The sequence below is a fragment of the Meriones unguiculatus genome, chromosome 16, assembly GCF_030254825.1.
Source record: "Meriones unguiculatus strain TT.TT164.6M chromosome 16, Bangor_MerUng_6.1, whole genome shotgun sequence".
NCBI lineage: Eukaryota > Metazoa > Chordata > Mammalia > Rodentia > Muridae > Meriones > Meriones unguiculatus.
The window spans coordinates 6,156,470-6,176,275 of record NC_083363.1 but is presented as its reverse complement, the minus strand read 5'-3'; the positions used below and the strand labels follow the sequence as shown (position 1 = coordinate 6,176,275).

Here is a 19,806-nt window from a genome sequence, read left to right as displayed (position 1 = left end):
GGACCTCTACTTACCAAGGTTCTGCTTTCCCTCTTGCTTCCGTCTTTGCCTGTGCGTGTTTTTCTGTCCTCACAACAGAATGGTAAGGGGCAGACCTGTGTGCTCTCACCTTGGAGGTAGCAAAGTATTTTGAGGGCAGCTGGGAGGTGGCTTAGCTCAGGAGCAGCAGCTGGGCTGTGGGCAGTGTCCTCTCAGCCATCCTGTTTCTGGAGTACAGGATTACCAGGCTGATCTTCCTTAATGTTAGTGGTAAGAACTGCTGATAAACTTGGCTGCAGAAAGATCACAATAGGCCTCATCCCAGGAACAGAGACCCTGTTGTGTTCTATGTCTTTTGCTTGAGGGTTTTCAGCCAAAAATTCTATTAGTAAACAGTATTTTCTTTGCTTTCCATCTTCTGGGAATTTTCCTTGGCAGATACTTAGGTCAGGACTTTTTTGTAGTATGTAGTACTTCTCTGTTGCTGTGATAGAACACTATGGCCAAAGCAACTTACAAAAGGAAGAGTTTTATGAGCAGATAGTTCAAGAGGATTGAGTCAACTTTGCCAAAGAGGTGTGGAGGAGACAGGAAGCTGAGAGATCACATCAAGCATGAAGCAGAGAGAACTGTTAGTTTGGCAAGGCTACATAAACTCAAAGTCCGCCCCAAGTGGCGTACTTTCTCCAGCAAGGCAGTACCTTCTAAACCTCACCAAACATCACTACCAGCTAGGAACCATGTGTTCAAATACTTGAGCCTGTAGGGGGCATTGCTTACCCACACCATCACTGCCCTTGGGCACGGTCATTGGAGTCTAGGATGATAGAGCTTGTTCCTAAGTCCCTTAAGTGTATATCATTTGAATGTTCACTGAAGTCTAATCCATACCCTGTCAGTTATGTTTCTGATACTATGTGATTCTGTGGTCATTTCTAGAGGTTAAAAAAATAAGACAAATGTAACCAAATACTGCTTATTGAAAAGTCCATTGTAACCTCATTAAGAAATAGATATGGCATTATTTATAGATAATTAATGGTAGCCATGTAAATAGTATCTTACAGCTAATAACCTTCCTAGATAGATAGGAAAGCAGCTCCGTGATGATTAGGTTACTGTGACATTTTAGCTGTCTGTGTAAGACTCAGAAGCAGGTAGAGAATTTGTGGAGATGAGTTGGTTCTATTTAGGAACAACATGTTCAAGACTCGTCCACATTTAAATTGGTTCCATTACAGGTGCCAAATTGAGGAGTCCAGTTAAAATGCCAAATACTGTAAGGTCTTGTTGATCTTTGGACCTGAACTACTCTGGCCAGCTATTTTGCAAATTGAGTTTTATAATCAAGGAGGCAGTGCTAGAGAGATGTTGAGGGGAGAGATGTTGAGGGGAGTTCCATGCTGTCCTGGGCACCAGCAAGCAACGGCACACTCTCCGCTTAGCTCATAGGGTTTGGTCTGTGGGATAATCTTCCTTGAAGATGCTGTTACATTCATTGCCCTGTAAATGACTATATAGCTTTTTTGTCATATTATTTATGGACTTGGCATTTCTCTGTAACCTGTTCACCTGCCCTGACCCTTCCATCTTACAGGGACTTGGGGGTGATGGTCGATGACTCTCCTGTGTGTGTGTGTTCAGCCTGAGGATGTCCGTCTTGGGCACTTACAATCAGTTCAGGGAGGATGGAGGACTTGGGAATAGCTTGTTTAATTAAAGCTTTCTCTTCCTCCCTTTCTCCCTCCCCCTCTCCCTCTCTCTCTTCCTCCTGCCTTTCTAACTCCGTAACTGTTGAGAAAAAAATACTAGAAATTTGGTGTGAAAGGCAAGCCAAGAATTGTCAGTGCAGTTGTCACAGTAACAAAGACGGAATTGTGACTAAAGCAGAATCTTAACTCCATGTGGATTTTGCCACATTAAAAAGACATATTTTGAAACAATCAGTGAAAGAGATTTTAGACATTTTTAGGTTAGGCTCAACCTTTTTTTAAACCATGCTTTTACCCCTCGGCTCTGTCCTATTCAATGAGACCGGCTTCAGTCCTTGGGCTTGGCCAGGTTTCCTGTAAAGAGACAGGCAGTACAGGTGTCGTGTGCACCTCCTCTGAGGGGCATTGCTGTTACTCCAGTAAACTTTCTTTACAAGACAGGGATAGATTGCCCTTGCACAGTCTAACAGCTGCCTTCCTCATGGCCGTCCCTGGCCTACACAGGAAAAGCAGAGTCTTGTCCCTGAGCTCCGTTCGTTTTCTTTCAGAAACTGAGAATCTTCAAAGAATCCCCCTTTTTTTTTAAAGAATAGTTTTTAAAATATTGGTTTTTTTCTACCAACTAGTATTTATCTTGTAGATATTTTAGAAGAATACCAAAGGATATGGTATCTATTGTTTTGTGTTGAAAGGAAAACATTAAACAATAAAGCCACAAATTATTCTAAATTAAAATCTACCTAACCTCTTTCTACACACACACACACACACACACACACACACACACACACACACTTAACTGATTACATGAGGCTTTGTGTACTTGCAGAGAAAGACAGAGGCAGAATTGGGGCTCTTGCCTCCCATCTGGCAAGGCTAGACATCAGGCTGTCACATTGAGGAGTGTTGTGTCCCTTGGAGACTTAAGATGAGACAGGGGAGCCCTTATGGGCCACCTGAGCTGAGGAGATGACGCTGCTCCTGTCTCCTGAATGTCCCCAGGCCACTAGAGCAGCCACTAGCCCCTCAGAAGCTGACTCAGGATGTCCTCCGCAAAGATCCCAGGAGCACTTCAGCCAGAGCCTCTTCTGCGCCTCAGCATGAAATTTCAGGATTTGGCGCCGCGCCAAAGAGGGAGGACCCCCAAAAAGATGAGATCTCATCTTTGGACTCGGACTCCTCTTGGGTACCAAGGCGTTTCTTCTGTGCTTTTTGCAAGTGCATGTGCAGGGCAGCAGGGTGGTGTTCTCAGCAAGTCCCTGTGGGTCCTGTTAGCCTAAGTCGGAAAGTTAAAGGTATCCAGCAGGAGGATGGTGGGGCAGAGGGGAGATAAATGTTTGCTCTTCTTGATAAGGAAGGGTGAGGCAGCTGAATGAAAGAGGCAGCATTTAATTCCCAAAGTAAGGTATTCTAGTGACACCTCCTGCAGCGCCAGTCAGTGTGGCAGGGTCTTGCTGCCGCAGAGCCTCCAGGGGAGAGATTTATTCATCTGCCTCCTTCACTGTGATTTCCTTCTTTCGGCCTTCCAATATCCATCACTGAAAAGCCTGCTCTCTATATGGGAGTTTACCCTAGTGGCTTGCCTGGAATACATTTTGAAGGATTAGTGTACATGGCATGAAAACTGGCCCCTGTGCCCAGCACACGCTGGTGAATATTCATGTCGACACCTGGAAGGGTTATTTCTTAAAAGGCAGTTCTCGCAGAATACATTTCAAAGAGGGAGTGTTTCCCTCTTGACTTGGGATCCCTCCTCCAGGCACATATGGGAGGAATGCAGTGGCAGGGGGTTGGAGATGCTTTGCTCATCTTCCACAGCGGGGAGGAAGACCAGACCCCTCCCTTGTCAGCCTTTGCCTGGGCTCTAGCCCTGAGCGGATCAGTGTAGGCAATTCTAGAGGGGGAAAGGCAACTGTTCACTTAGCCTTTGGTCCTGTAACCCACACCAGTTTGGCTTAATTATGGCTGTTGAGTAGTTAGGAAAGTTAAAGTTGTGAATGTTCATCCCAAAATGTTTGAATTAAAACTTTTGATCCCAGCTTTGAAGACCTGGATCAAGAAAACTGTACCGAGTGGCCAGTGATCAAAAGAATCCTATTGAAAAACTTAATTAGCCATTTTCCCTCTAGCCATTACAAAAAAGAAATCATACCGACTATTGCTTATTTTCTGACTTCTTGCCATTCTTCAAAAGATTAATCACACAGCAACATATTAAATTGATTAATTATCTTTTGTTTATAAGAACTTACAGTTAGTTCGGATTTTCACCTTTGTGTGGTACGGAGAAGATGTTGCTATTATTGTTCTCATTAATGTCTCTATTTTAATGGTAAGTCATGTACCACATGGGGAGTCATGATTTATCACATCTCAGCCTCGGAACAGAACAAACTACCTTTCCTCTAAGACCTTACATTGTAGAGCGCTTGTGACTTGCTGCTTTGATCTTGTGTTTCGGAGGGTGGTTTTCTGGTGGACTTCACAAAACGGATATGTGGGGAGGAAAGGTTAAGAGAAGTAGATATGAGAGAGATGCTAGACTTTGATTATATAGGTCCTAGGAGAATTGGTACTGGCTACAGGAGGTGAGGACAGGAAGGTGCAGCTAGCATAGGAGGTAGTGTGAGATCAGGGCCTGAACTGTTTTTTAAAGTCACTCAGCAAGTGCCCAGAACTTTGTAGATTGTGCCTGTGGGGAAAAGAGGATGATTCACAGCTGGGGCAGAGGTGGGAACCCAGATCTGACTCAGGTGAAAAGGTCACACTGGTAAGAAAGGGAAAGAGACATAGGAAGATAATACTGGCTGTGTTAAGAGACACCAGAAAAGAGATTTGCTAAGGGCAAAAATAGAGAAAGGACATGACTGAGTAGGAGGGGTTTTGCCCTATACTTTGTCTCCACTGGGATGTCCTCTTGCCTGTGATACTGACAGGCCCTCCTACCTTGTTTTGCCCTTCCGTTCTCTCTCCCTCACCAGGTTCAGGGAATATAAAGATCTGCCTAGAGCTAAGTTGTGAGTTCTCCCCCAGACACACATCCTGTGAACACTTGACCCAAGGGAGTAGAATGGAGCTGTGGAGCTTATTACATTTCTGTTTGGCTCTGTTACTTGGTCCTTTCAGCAGGTGTGTGCATGTGAGCACACATTAGCATGTAGTTGGAGGAGGAGCAAAAGAATATAGAGATGAAACAGCAGTGAGTGGGCCAGGTCGAAGCTCAGTTGGTAGAGCACTTTCATAGCATGTGTAAGGCCCTAGTTCAGTCCCCAGCATTGCCAAAAATGAAAGGGAGGGAGGGAGGGAGGAAGGGAGCAGTAGTAATGGGGCTTTGTGAGGAGTGTAGTTTTTCTGTGATCCACTGTCTTTCCCCATCCTCTGTACTCCTGCTCTGTGCATCCCCTAAAGCATAAGCCAGTTGAAAAGGTGGTGGGGACTAGTGGCCCCTCCTTTCGGGAGCATCTTTTGGGTGGTGTTATGCAGGGATGTGGAGCCACGTGAGTCTGTTTCTCCCCTACCTGTTGAGTGGAGGCCCACGGTGGAATCATTTTACCTTATAGGAGTCATAAAGACTGAAGAAGTCAAATCCCTAACACAAACCATGGAGTCCCGAGCTCTTTGTCAGGTCTGTCTGTCTTACCTTACCAGTAATTTCATAGAATCCAGGGAGGGGCCCAGATCACAGAAATGCACATTGCCTTTAGCTCTTAGAAGACACTGACTGGCCTTTTAAAGTCACAGAGGCACCTAATACTCTACCTGGCTCAGTGCCTGAGGAGCCACACCCTGTGCTCAGCCTCCTGATCCTTGTCTGTGCCTGCTGGGAGCCTGTCTCACCGAGTGTGTGTCCACACCAGAAGGAAGCTGCTGGCGGCCTTGCTACAGAGAGGGGACTTGGTAACTGCCGGATTTAAACTCCAGGAAAGGTCTGTAAAAGCTGCTCCCTGCTTCATGTATCTGTGCCTAGAAGATCTGCAGCCGCAGGACGGCACACCCTGTCAGCCACCGTGGGGCCAGCAACCAATCTCACACGTTTGATGCCGCCTTCTTGCTTGAGGAAGGCTCTGTACTGCAAGAGTCACCTACAAATTTAAAAAAATAAAGGAGCTTTTCTTTTGAGAGACCTTGGCCTAGACATAGTTTTCTTATATTCACATGAAACACATAAAATGAAAGAAATTTCTTCAAAAAAAAAATGGCTGTGTAGTATGAAATATAGATCATAAGACAAGGCCAAAACTTATTTGTTTAAAAAAAAATTAAAGATTTGCCAAGTGACTGAATGACGTAAAGGTAGCTGGGGCCGTGCTTGGCCCACGCCAGGAAATTAACCAGTGACTTAGACAAAGAGCTCTGCATTGGGAAGTAGGAAGCGTGCAGATTATAAACGGTTATTTTCCTCCCATGAAAATGAGGGCGCACACAGTTTGAATGGGTGTGATCTGTGCAGATGTGAGCTGAAGCAATGCTTAGTCACTGCTGCTCATCGCTCACTCCGCACTGAGTGATGACAGCCCGAGTAGAGCCCGCTCTTCGGATCCCATCCCGGCCCTGAATTTAAAGCCATCTCCAAGCAGAAGAACCGTTGCCCCAGTTAGCTGATGAGGTGGCTAGAGTCCTGTCTTGTCTCAAAGTTTTGGAAAGCTTTGCCTTGTCTCGCTGTGCACAGTTGCACCCCATAGGCCTGTTCTCCACTTATAGGTCCCTGGCTCATGCTGTGCCAAATGCAAGTTAGAAATAAAGGTGCAACCCTCTTTATTAGCATTTATCGTAATGTGATGGCCTCTACAGGTGTCTGTTCTGCCACCTCCCTTATCTATCTGTCTGTCTGTCTATCCATCCATCCATCCATCCCCTTTTGGGGAATCACTGCATACACAGAAACTCCAGCCAGCAGAGCATGGAGAGCCCGAGCAAGACTCCACCCTGACCAGGACCTCTGTGTCTGTTTCTTGGAGAGCTCATCTTCTGTGTCTGCTGTAGTCTGGGTGGGAAACACCCTCTAAGGCCAGCATGTTGAGAGGCTTGGTGCCCATGATGCTTCTCGGAGATGGGAGAACCTTTTAGAAGTGAGATGTAGTGGAAGAGGAGCAGGCCATCTGCAGATCGCCTGGGAAGGGATGTTGAAACCCTGGCCCACCCCAGCTCTCCCTGTTGGCTGCCTGGCGATAAGCCCTTTCTTTCACTGCCCACTGTCTCAGCGTGGACCCAGAAGTAAAGGCCACGAGGTAACACTAAAACGTCAAAGACAGCTATGACCAGGATAGTGGTGCACATGTTTAATCCTAGCACTTGAGAGGCTGAGGCAGACATGTCTGTGAGTTCGAGGCCAGCCTAGTCTATATAAAGTTTCAGGTGAGACCCTATCTGAAAACAAAACAAACGGAAATAAACCTCACCCATTATAAAGTTTATTATCTCAAACCTTTTGTCACAGTGATGGAAAGCTGGCAGGCTCAGCTTCCTAGCTTTGGGAGGCTAAGCAGTATCACATAGTACATGGAGACCATGATGTGTTCTGACTAGCGTACTTGCCAAGAACGCATTTCTTCTGGTGAGAAGCTTGCAGTTGCCCCCTACTGTCAGAACACTGGTGTCCCCTCTGCCCTAGAAGGCTATAGCCCACTTGGAGGCACTTGGGATCTTCAGGGCAGCCATTTGGTTTCTTCAGACTATTTGGATAAAATGGACCATGGCTCTGGTCTCCTGCTGAGAATCTCATTTTGGACTTGCAATCCTCCAGCCAGTCTGCTCAGCTGGACCTTGCCCCCAGTCTAAGAGCAAGTACGTACCATCAGGTGGCCGCCAACAAGAGAGCCTTTCATCTGTGGGAAAATTCCTGTTTCTCTGCAGTTGAGCTGTCACTCTGGAGCTCTGTTTCCTCGTCAGGGAGCTGTCTGCCCCTTGCTGACCACAGGGATTAGAACAGTGTCCTCACATTGTGTCTTTCTGTTTTGTACTGGAACAGTGAGAACTGGATTCTTCAATGAGGTGAAAACCCCTTAAGTCCCCGCTTGATCCCAGCCTCTGATCCTTTTCCAGATCCTCGGTTCCAACATCAGTGTACTCCTCAGCCAAGAAGTGCTCAGCGCTTTCCCAGATCCACTTCCATGGATCCTTGACCCTGCACGGAGTCCTCTTGTTGCTAGGACAAAGTTCGCAGTGCCCCTCCTGGTTGGTTTTGCAGTGCTCGTGGTGATAGTCGATGCACAGTCCAGTCAGCCCCTGCGGAGCCCCTCCCCCCGTACTGAGCCTGTCCCTCACCTTGTCACCTCACACCTCAGTCCTGCTACTCTAGACCTCTCCTGCAGTAGGAACACCATCATCCAAAGAGAGACCTCCCTTTCTTCTTTGTTTTTCCTGTTACCACTGTCCTGCTGCCACCAAGTCAGCATTGCCACACTCATAACATCTACTTGTTATCACATACCTTTGCCCCAGTGTTCTCGGCTGTGAACTTAGCTTAGGCCTGGTTGGTTCTAAGTGACAGAAGCCAAATAAAATGGCCTAAGACATAAATGTGGCTTCATGGTGATTGGGGCCATTTGTCATGAATCCTCAGGCAGAGACTGATGTCAGTCATGGGATGAAACCAGATACAGGAATATGTCAGGAGCAACCCCCCGGGTGTCCAGGCTCTCCTTATCACACCCATGGTTTCTTCCTTCCCTCCAGTGTCTAGATTAGAGAAGGCCAGCCTGGAATGTCTGCCTCTTCATTCTCATTTAAGTTAGCAGGGCCAGTTAAGCTGGATTCTCACTGCATCCTCCGGCTTTGAGAAAAGAAATGTGATTAGCCCAGCATGATCTGCTTTCTAGGTGCTGCCAGGTCTTCAGGACAAAGTGGGCCCAGGGACTCTGTACCTACTTTGAAATGGGTCTGCAAGCCTTTCTCAGAGAATGACATGTAATGTAGTCATAGCAAACCCTCCAGTGCATATGAAGAGGATTATAAAACTGTTAGAACCGCAAGAACCCCAGGAAACCATGAAAGGCAGACACTGAAGTTCACAAGAGATGAACTTGAGGATAAGTAGGTTCAAAGATTTACCTAATGGTGCTTAGCATTTGGTAAATAATTTTTGAATGGTTAAATGAAAGCTATTTCTGAGGACCTTAACGCTTCTTTAAGATTATGTGTACATTTTCTGAGGTTATGAGTGTCTTTGACTGGAAGTTTATAAATGAATTCTGTAAGTTATTCCATTGCTAATAGCCTGGTAGTTGGTCTTGCTGTGGCTGGTCGTTTTCCCCAAATGAGGAAGCTCTTAGCAACAGCAGCAGTGTGTTGTGTCCCCACGCCGTCCAGCGAGGCTGCCACAGAGATAAGCAATTAGAAACAAGCAAACAGGCCGTTGCTCCTGGTCTAAAGGCACCAAGTCAGCGGAGAAGCTGTTGATCTCTTCTATTAGACTTCAGCCATTATTCACAGTCTGGCATGGAATTAATCCCTTAAGAAAGGGATGAAAAAAAATGCCATTCAGCACAACATAGTTTGCCATCGCATGCATAATGCAGGCTTTCCAATTAGAATGCTACAATTTGGGGACTTTCTTCACAGACTGATGAGAGAGCAATTATTTTAAGAAGGGAAAACTCAGTCCATTGGGTTTGCCTCCAGTCACTTCTGACTCAGGCCACAAAGACAAGAGTTTTGAAATCATATTCACTATCGAATTTTGTATCAAAACACCAGCAAGGAGAGCAATTAGTTGCTGTAAACTGTGCCCCGGGTAATCAATGGTATGCAGCCAGCCTGAGCATTTATGGGAGATGTAAGCAGAATCACATCTGCTAATCAATTTTATAAAAAAACTAGCACCTCTTCACTTTAGGAAAACTCCATGGTAAGGATAAGGGGAGCTGGAGGAGACAACATGTAATGTCACCAGGCATTCCATGCAGTGCTCATTAGAGGACGAGGTCTGTGACAATCACTCACAGCCCTGATCTGCGTCGGTGAAGCTCTCTGGTGGGATAAAGTTGGCCTCTTTGAAAATGGCTTCTGTGGGGTGGAAAAGGGAGGGCTATGTTTAAGGAGCTCATCTCCTTTAAGGTCATGAGGAGTGTCTGTGCTGGATGATCACACTCTGCAAACATTCCCAGCCAGATTACAAGCCAGAAATGTCTCTATGCTGTCAGTGCAAACACCTAAGAACCGACTGCAGGCAGACACTGAGGGCACTGCGGGGCTTTACAGTGTGCTTATGAGAGCCAAATTCTAACCTAAGACAGAAAGGAGCTTGGTTTCTTTTAGGGTTTTAAACTGTACCTGATTTTTCAGTTCAATCAATAGAAGGTTTTATTCCTGATGAAGCCCAGGTTCCCAGCAAGTATGCATTCTGGTACATGGGTTTGAATCCTCTAAAAGTCCAAGTGTAGAAGACAGCCCTCCCTTGCACTCAAGAGTCACCGTGACCCTGCATTCCCCAGGGACTCTTAAGAGAAGAATAGAAAGGAGATGTCTCAAGCAGTCTGTGCTCTTGGCTGCTATTCAGGAAAGAAAAAATTTAGGCTAGGAGAAATTACTGAGGTAAAGATCGATGGACTAGGCTAATAAAAATTAATATCTTTAGCGTGCCAACTATGATAGGCAGTGAATTAATATCCTTTAGACGTAGAGGACATTTTGTAAGTCATTAATAACAGAATAAATATAGAAAATACAAAGTGTTCAAGATCAATGATAAGTTTTTTTAAAACCTACATATTAACGAAATGTGTTTTGTCTCCAGCACTGGCGTTGTTTCTAAGTGCGATTCCTGGTCAGATGTACAGACGCAGGCACTAGCTAAAAGCTGCTGGCAGTATAACTGGTTACAAATTTTTTTTTTTTTGGTTGAGGATGGGAGAAGAGAAGTCTACAACTATTTTATAATACACACCATAACTGCAAAATGAGAAGTTTTTCAGTACAAACTTTCAAAGGAAGTAGTGGATTTAGCTAAGAATGTTTATTAAAGAATTTTTCTAATAATGGAATATTATTAACCACCTAAATGTTGAGCACTAAGAGACTGATTAAATCACGAGACATCAGTAGAATGAAATGCTATGAAGTCAGGCCCTAAGATATAGATAGTGTGAGACATGGAACTCACTCTGTAGATTAGGCTGACCTTGAACTCGGAGCTCCACCCGCCTCTGCCTCCCAAGTGCTGGATCAAAGGTGTGTACCACCACTAGTCAGTTTACAGGTTCTTCTAATATTTTAGTGACTCCAAGAATCTCTGAGGACATTTACAATACTCATAATTGCTCATCTTTCTATATCATCTCCATATCTTGTATCCTCAAGGTAGTCTCTTTCCATGAAACATTTTGAGATCTGGTTAGATTCTGTCCCACAGGGAATGAGTGTTTTCATTTGGGTTCTATGTAAGACACTCGTGTTTTATTTGGGAAGGTGGGGGTTGTAATGCTTTTGTTCTCTATTAATAATAATCCAGAATCCTAGTGAGAGGTAGCAGAATCCTGTGTGAGAGGTGGGTGTGGTGGCGCACTCCTTTAGTTCCAGCGCTTGGGAGGCAGAGGCAGGCAGATCTCTTGAGTTTCAGGCCAACCTGGTCTACAGAGAAAGTTCTGGGACAGCCAGGGCTACACAGAGAAACCCTGTCTCAAAACAGTAACAACAACAAAACCAGAAGAACAACGACAAAAACACTGAAAACAAAAACCAGAATCCTAGTGAGATAGTCTCCAGAGAAACCAGTTACTGGAGAACTGTGAAATGAAGAGAGCATTTAACTTGAAGTCCCTTATCTAAGAGCAAGTGACTATGACTTGGTAGCAAGCAGAACTTGAAACTGGAACCAAGAACTGAAGGAAAGGGAGCTAGGTCACGGGCACAGGCCTGTCATCTCAGCTGCTCAGAGGCCTGAAAGGCAGGGGATCATAAATTTCAAGACCTATATAGGCTGCAGAGTGGCAGTTCAAGGCCAGCTGTGGCAACTGAGACACTGCCTCATAAAGGAAAGTAAGAGGCCTGTGATCATAGCTCAGTGGTGGAACACTTGTCTAGCCCTGGGTTAAGTACGCAGAAACAATCACAGCAGCATTAATTCTCCAGAGCAGCCTTATACATGACACACAACTACGTGTGCAAGGGATGTGGACTGTAATACCAAGATTAAAGAAGACTCTAGGAGTGGCTGTTTGGAGTGATAGTTTACAGATGAAATACAATCTAGATATATAAACTAGGAATAACAGGAATACTTGGCAGGGGGATTACAGAATGGGGTTTTGATTGGGATACCAGGTTGGAATCCTGCATCCCTCACACACTGACAATGAGCTTAGATAAGGTACTTACAGCTGCAAGGCTCACTTCTACCATCTATGTAATGTGAGGAGAGCAATTGTGCCTGCTAAGAGGATATGTAGGTGGTTACAATAGACCAGACTGTGCAGAGCACTTGACTGTGGGGCCTGATCCACGTAAGCATTAAAGAAACGTTGGCGGTCATGATCATCATTGTTACTGCTGTGTTTGCCCAGCTGACATCCACTGAGCACTGGCCCTGAGTATGATGCTAGTCCAAACTCCGGGCATAGAAAAACCATTTAGACATGGACGCTGCCTTCAGGGCACCCACTGTTGCAGATGACGGGAAGCACATGATGTGACTCCCTGTTAGGCAATGTGATGGTGCCCATACTTTGTTTAGGCAAAGATGGCTGATACAGTGGAAACAGTGATCTATTTCCTCTGAGGCATGGTCAGTGGCAAACACAGATCCGGTATTGAGAGGCTCACATTCCGTTTTTACTTGAAGAGCCACACATGTAGAGTACACAGGTCTTTTGTGCACAGCTTGATGACTATTTACATGCTCCTTCAGCCATGTAACTACCACTGAGCTCGGACCAGCGCATCTCTGGCCTTCTAGAAGGTGCCCTCATCCCATTTCCCAGTCATCACCTTCCTAGAAGGAACAGGTGTTCTGAAACTAGCTGAGTGTATGCTGCTTTGAACTTCGTGGAAATGGGCTCATACAGCCCGTTGAAGTTAGCTGAGCAGGAAAAGGGCTCACAGCAGGACTGAGATAGTTAAGTTCTCAGATAATGAGTACGTTTTCTGGTGCAGTTGGCCCTCACACTTGGGGTCCACACACATTGATTTAAAGGTATTGGTTTACATGAAAGGGCACAGAATTTTTTTTCAATTCCTGTAAAACTATAGAACAAAACTATTTGCGTAGCATTTACTTTGCATTGGGTATTATAAGGAATGTAAGGATAATTAGAATTTTGTAGGAAGCCAGGTAGGACATTAACAGCCCTGTAGTCACAGCACTCTAGAGGCTGAAGCAGGAGGATTGTGGATCACTGGCTTAGCCTACACCATGAGACCTTGTCTGTGGAGAATGTGTGCGCATGTGCATATGTGCGTTATACACACATCTTTATATATGTGTGTATCTGTCTACACTTATGAGTTTATACTCACATATATGTAAGAGGTATGTGACTATGATTTGTGTATATAGTATATATGTTTATATATAGGGTTGGTAACTGAGGACTTGAACGGCCAGAGTTTGGAGGTGCTGGGACTAATCTCTTAAGGGACAGCTGTTGCCCACAATAGGCAGCCTTACCAGAGTCATGTGGGAACCCGGCAAGTGCTTGTTAGCATTGGTTAGAAAGCAGGTATTTCTGGGATATTAGCCTCGGCTAGCTCAAATGCTACAATAAAAGCTGGAGAACCTGAAAAGATGACACAGGCATATTCTTCTTCTTAAGCCAGTCTGAACTTAGCTGCTAAGGGGACTGAGGCTCCCTCAGATTGGGTGGTTAGTGAAGCAGAAGTCCAAAGAGGTGACCTCCACCCTGACCCCAGCCTTCTCTTCATTTTCTATTGGGATTTGCTCTCCTTCTGCAGCCCTGCATGCAGGGTGGGGCACAGGGCGTGGGGAGAGGATGACGCAAGGCCCCCACGGTAGGTAGGGTACAAAGTAAATGGAGTGTTCTCTCTTTGCTCAGGTTGTTACTCTGGGACTGTGATGACCGAAGCTACAGCTACTACGTTGAGGTCTCCACCAATCAGCAGCAGTGGACCATGGTGGCTGACAGGACCAAAGTAGCCTGCAAGTAAGTAGCACCCTTTCACCGCAAGGGCAGCTCTCTGTGAGCCCAGAGGCCCCCGAGAAGATCCATGCAGCCACCAGGGAGGTGAAGTGTGTTCCCACCATCCTTTGTTTCAGTTTGACCGTGTAGCATTTAAACGAGTTTACTTGGTGTGCCCAAATAAGTTCACCTATGAGCTGAGCTTGAAAATAACTGACATACTCACACAGGGAAGTAAGAGACCACTTGTGTAGTCCTCTCGCTGACCTCCAAGCCCCTCGCTACCATTTTAGGAGCGTCTGCTTCCTGGAGAATTTTACACAAGTGGCTGTTGCAGGCCTCTGTCGTACTCCCCTTCACATGGCGTTCCTCAGAGCAAACCTTGTCTGCTGCCTACACTAAGGAAAGCCATGATGCGAGCTTCCTGGCCTTTGTCCTGAAAGGGCCTCTATTTGAGCTCACCTGGCTGTGGAAACACCTAGAAAGAAGGATCCTGTGGATTCTGACCAGTCTTCCACCGTGGTACATGAAGAGAGCTTGGTGCCTATTGGGGGAGACTTTCTTCTGGGGAACAAAACAGAGCAAAGCTGAAACTTTGTCTTTTAAAACTAAATTATGGTTCTGTGTTAGTCAGATTTCCATCCCTATGACATAAAACTGAGAAACAACGTACACAGGAGAGAGGATTTTGGGACTCGTGTTTCAGAGGTTCCTGTCTGTGACCATGAGCTTTCCAAGTGAGCACTGAGGAGCTGGAGGAAAACAGATGGTGGAGCCCCCCATATTTCCAGGCCATGCCTCTGATTACCTCACTCCTTTCACTAGATCCTGCCACCACCTCCCATTACCAGGCTGGTGACCAAACAAGCCTTTACACATGGGGAGGGGAGGGGTGGAGCATTTTTTACCCAAACTATAATACCTCCCTGTACTCTCAAGCTCACCCTCACAGGGAAGAGTGTAACAGTAGTTTTCAGTACACCCACAGAACTGTGTAGCTATTGCTATCTGTTCTGCAGCATTTTTATTACCCCCTCCCCAAAATAAACCTATTTCCCTTCGAGGCCTTCAGCATGTAGTAATTTACTTTCTGTCTCTGGATTTGCAAACTGTGGGAAGCCTACGTGAATGGAATCAAATGATGTGTGTGACCCTTTGTTCTCAGTTTCTTCCCCTTAGCATGTTCTCCACTTCCTCCTGCTTGTATCTAACATATATGAGGGTTTTCTTTTTGTCTGAGTGAATAATATTCTTGGGTGTGACCTCATTTTTTTCCGTTGTTCATCCTGACAAATACTTGAATTGTTTCTTCTCTTCAGCTTTAATGACTAAGGCTGCTTTGCATATTCCTGAACAGCAGAATGTGTGAGCATACTGTTTAAGTGATCGTGGATGTATCCCTAGGGGGAAAATTGCTGCATCATATTTCTTAATGGCCTTGATGACAGTGAGCTTGACTCAGTGTCCAGTGCCACCAGCACAGTAAACGTTTTGAACTTTTTGAAGAGTGGCCAAACCGCTTTGCATGGCCTTGAGCGGTATGCGAGGGACCAGTTTCCCGTTCTTGCTAGCCTTGTTGTCATTACCTTTGGGCTGCAGTCAGTCCCAGAGGCAGTGAAGTAGGCACCACTAAGGCTTTGATTGGCATTGCCCTGTGGCTCACGCAGCTGAGCATCTTCTTGTGTGCTTATTTGGCTGTAATTTCTTTTCTAACGTCTGTCCTTTGGTTGGTTGGTTGGTTGTTTTGGTTGGTTGGTTGGTTGCCAGGATTCCTCACCCACTAGGCAATTGCTCTCACTGAGCTATGCCCCTGGCCCATGGTTTCTTAATGGCTCTGATGACAGGTGTGTTGACTCAGTGTTCAACATCAGCACTACTGTTAGAGGTGTCATCACACAGCATGTTTTCTGGTGATGCTCACACTCAGGGCTATAGTAAACAAGCTTCAGTGTTCAACTGGTTTCATGTAACACTATGATTAACATGGGTGTTCTTGCTTGTCAAGCGGTCCCTTCTTGAGGGTTTATCATGGCTTAGGGGCTCATCAGTGTATGCTCCATCTAGCAGATACAGGTCATGGAGGCAGAAAGAGAAGCTGTAGCTTCATCTCAGAAGCCCTGGCTCGCATGGTGTGCCTTCCTTCTACTCATGTGCCACTTGTACAAAAACAGCCTGTCCTCACTAGTGTAGTGAGGCCACCACTTGTCGGGGGACATGAGTCCTGTGAGAACCTTGGCCACAGCATAGGAAAACTGTTGTCCGCTAACTGGTATTCCAGGACTTTCATACATTGTACCTCATTGCCTGAATACAAGGTACTGTGTGGGATGTTGCCCTCATTTTATAAAAGAGAAAATAGTTTGGAGAGAAGGAGCGTCTTTCCCAAGGAGCAGAGGTCAAGTTTTAATCCAGATTCTTTGCAACATAGCACACACTTTACAGTACCCCCAGTATTACTGAAGAACACCAAACCACCCTGTGTGGAGAAAATGGGAAGAAGGAGGGTTACGTTGTTTCCAGTGTTGGATGCCTTTACAAACAATGGTGTGTTTCTAGGCCCCATGAGCTACCTGCACCGTTCCTCTCTCCAGAGCCAGCTGCTGAGCACAGTTGCCATGCCATACTCGTTGCTCACAGCTCACCATCTAGCATTCTTGACAATCTTCTCTGTCATTTATATGTTTCTTTACAAGGCTCCATCCAGTGGCCTCCCCAAGCCTTCCACAAGAACACACTCACTGTAAATAGATGCCTGTGCTGATGGTCTGTATTGAGCTTACTGGGGCTTGTGAGTGTGAAGCCCCTCTGTGCACACATTCAGTGCCTTTGCTTGTCCACCAGCATCTTACTGGTTTGTTTCTATTAATTGATGGGCTTAAATAATTGACAAGATTCCAACTTCCATAGTAGCACTCAGGTTCTCCAGGAGTGTTTTACACATGAAGAAGCTGTGGCTGATGCATCAGAATGAAAGGGAAGAAAAAAGAAGGCAAGATCTGTTGGCCTCATTATATCAGTGGAACCAACAGTTATGATTTTACATTTACAGACATAATCTCAGTTTACTGTGCCTCCCACCATTAATGTGGTCCTTAAGACGATACGCAGTTTTCTTCTCACTTAGGCCCATGAGAGCAGAGGTTACGAGAGGCTCTTCTGGCATCTAGACCTGCAGCCTCCTATTATTGAAAGGCAGCTCCGGGAGGGTGGCTGGTACAGAGGTAGGTGTGGCTCTGCTCGTTTGCTTTCCAGGCGAGGGGTTCTTTCCTGTGGTAGACAGCTGTATTTTGGTATTGGCAGGTTTTTTGTGGGTTTTTGTTTGTTTGTTTGTTTTTTCTTAAACATTTCTTTGCTCTTCTCTAAGTTGTTGAACCCTAATCTTTTCTAACAAACAAAAACAGCACATAGAACATTGAGCAGTACAAAGGGTGTAAGCAGAGAGCCAGACTTGACCGTCCCGTCTTCCAGTCCCCTCCTCAGAGGTGTGGACACCTTTGACTTGCCTGTAGGGTTTTTGTTTGTTTTGTCTCCTGTTAACCCTGTGCTATCAACAGCATCTTGTTCCTCTGTTTATTTGCTAGCATTGTTAACTCTCTAGTACTAAAAAGTAAGAAATTTTAAACTACTTATTTCTGGTTTACATTTTTTTCTTTTTAGTTCCGTTAAAAGTATATTTTTTTAAATGAATGGTATACCTGACCATCTGCTTTCTCATCCGTCCTTTAAGGACAGAACTTCTTGACTTCCCACTATGTTGATGAAAAAATGGATAACCTATGTTTCACTGTGTCTTTCCTAGCTTCTTATTTTTGTTTTTCTTTGCTTTTCTCTCCTTCTTTCAGCTGACCACATTAATATTGTTAAGGTTCATGATAGTTATTTTAATTATGACTCAGAGTTAAACTTTTTTTTTTTTTTTTTTTTTGAGACAGGGTTTTTCTGTATAGCATTGGCTGTCCTGGGCTTGCTTTCTCACAGAGAAACTGTGCACTCAAACTCACAGAAATGTGCCCGCCTCTGCCTCCCAAGTGCTGGTATTAAAGGCTTGCGCCACCACGCCACGTTCTTAGAGTTAAACTTTTTGTGTGGCCATAAAGATCCTGAAGAGGAAACCACTCAGAAGTCGTTGTGATAGTCTTGTTATATAAGCATTGTCCAGAAGCTGTGTGGCGATTGGTCAGTGAGGGAAACACTACACTGCTACTCCAAGCACGAGCCCTCCTGAGGAGAGCTGTGTGCCGGACTCTGAGCAGATGGGCGAGGCCCTCTGTGAGTGCTCAGAATGACCCCGCTGTCAGCTGGCTGCCTTCTGTTGCCCACGGTTCCCAATTGCTTAGTTTTTCTGTCAGTGCTGCTTCTGGAGCTTGCTGTTCACTCACTGGCTAATTCTGGGCATATTGCTTCCTGCACTTACTCCGCAGTGTGGTCTAACATTTCCTTTCTTTCCTATTAGGTTGGCATTTTCTCATTTTCGCTATTGGTAGAGCATGGTGAAGGGTTAACAAAATCCTTTCTCTGTGAGTAAGATGCTGACCTAGGATCCATCCCCTTGCTTGATCCATTCTCCATGAAACCTTGCAGAAGTGGACGTTAGCTGTGCTGTTAAGCAGCAGTGCCTATGAGCAAATCATCCCTCGCCCATAAACAGCCCTTGGCCTAGGAGGCGACACATGCATGGTTAGAAGCTCCCTGGGAATGATGATTTTGTGACTGGGCATGCCCTGTTATTCTGGGACAGAGCTTGTGGGCTGTTGCTAGGGAAGTTGCTTCGTGTTTAGAGTGTGAGGTTTATCCCGGTCTCCACCTGTCTGTTACTGAGTCACACTCACTGCATATCTCATGCAGGATGCACAGTTGGGTAAACTGCTACAAGGAGGAAACTCATGGGACTGTCCTAGTGGTTGGTTGCTTTTTCATTCCCTCTCATAGGTTACCCCTAAGCCCCATGTAGCTTTCTTGGTCTTTTAAGTCAGAATGTTTAGTTAAGATCATTAATAGACACTGTGTAGAGTAAATCTGTAGATTTTTTTTTTCAGAAAAGTATGCCACAACAGATAAGAAAAGTGAGGTGTCCCAGGAGCAGAAAGACACACATGGTGTGTACTCACTTATAAGTGGATAGTAGACATATAGTATAGGATAATCATTCTATCCTTACCCAGGAGAACCCTGGGTAAGATGCTCACTCTTCATTAAGAAAGGCAAACGGGATAAACATCAGAAAAGAGAGAAAACAGGGAACAGGACAGGAGCCTACCACGGAGGGCATCTGAAAGACTCTACCCAGCAGGGTATCAAAGCAGATGCTGAGGCTTCTAGCCAAACTTTGGGCAGAGTGCAGATAATCTTATAAAGAAGCGGGAGATAAAAAGACCTGGAGGGGACAGGAGCTCCACAAGGAGAGCAACAGAACCAAAAAATCTGGGCATAGGGCTCTTTACTGAGACTGATACTCCAACCAACCATTCATAGAGATAACCATTCATAGAGATAACCTAGAACCCCTGCACATATGTAGCCCATGGCAGCTCAGTGCCAAGTGGGTTCCATTGTAATGGGAACAGGGACTGTCTCTGACATGAATTCAGAGGCTGGCTCTTTGATCACCTCCCCCTGGGGAGTGCAGCCTTACGAGGCCACGGAGGAAGACAATATAGCCAGTCCTGATGAAAACTGATAGGCTAGGGTCAGAGGAAGGGGAGGAGGACCTCCCCTCTCAGTAGACTGGGGGTAGGGGTATGGGAAGAGAAGAGGGAGGGGGGCAGAATTGGGAGGAGACAAGGGAAGGGGCTATAGCTGGGATACGAAGTGAATATATTATAATAAATATATATATATATAAAACACCAAAAAAATTGTTTTACATGTCTGAATCACAGCTGTATAGGAAATTGAGTTCCTCCAGAAGTTTCGTTCCTGTATAAAGTTCAGCCTTTCAGAGCCTCAGACTCTTTGCCACTTAGCATCCAGTGTTGGAGAAGAATCTGCTACTGGCCCAATTTCCGTTTCTTGTAGTAACTTACCTCCTCTCTAGTGGCTTGTAG

At 45.4% G+C, this 19,806-nt stretch overlaps 1 protein-coding gene across 2 annotated transcripts in view; it reads left to right on the top strand.

Moving 5' to 3' along the window:
• Positions 1-19,806, top strand: part of Btbd9 (BTB domain containing 9) — a 346,626-nt gene that overhangs the window by 270,173 nt on the left and 56,647 nt on the right. For both annotated transcript variants that reach the window (XM_060369206.1, XM_060369205.1), the window contains exon 9: positions 13,679-13,786. In XM_060369206.1, coding sequence (XP_060225189.1) covers positions 13,679-13,786 — 108 coding nt within the window. The remainder of the gene's footprint in view (positions 1-13,678; positions 13,787-19,806) is intronic.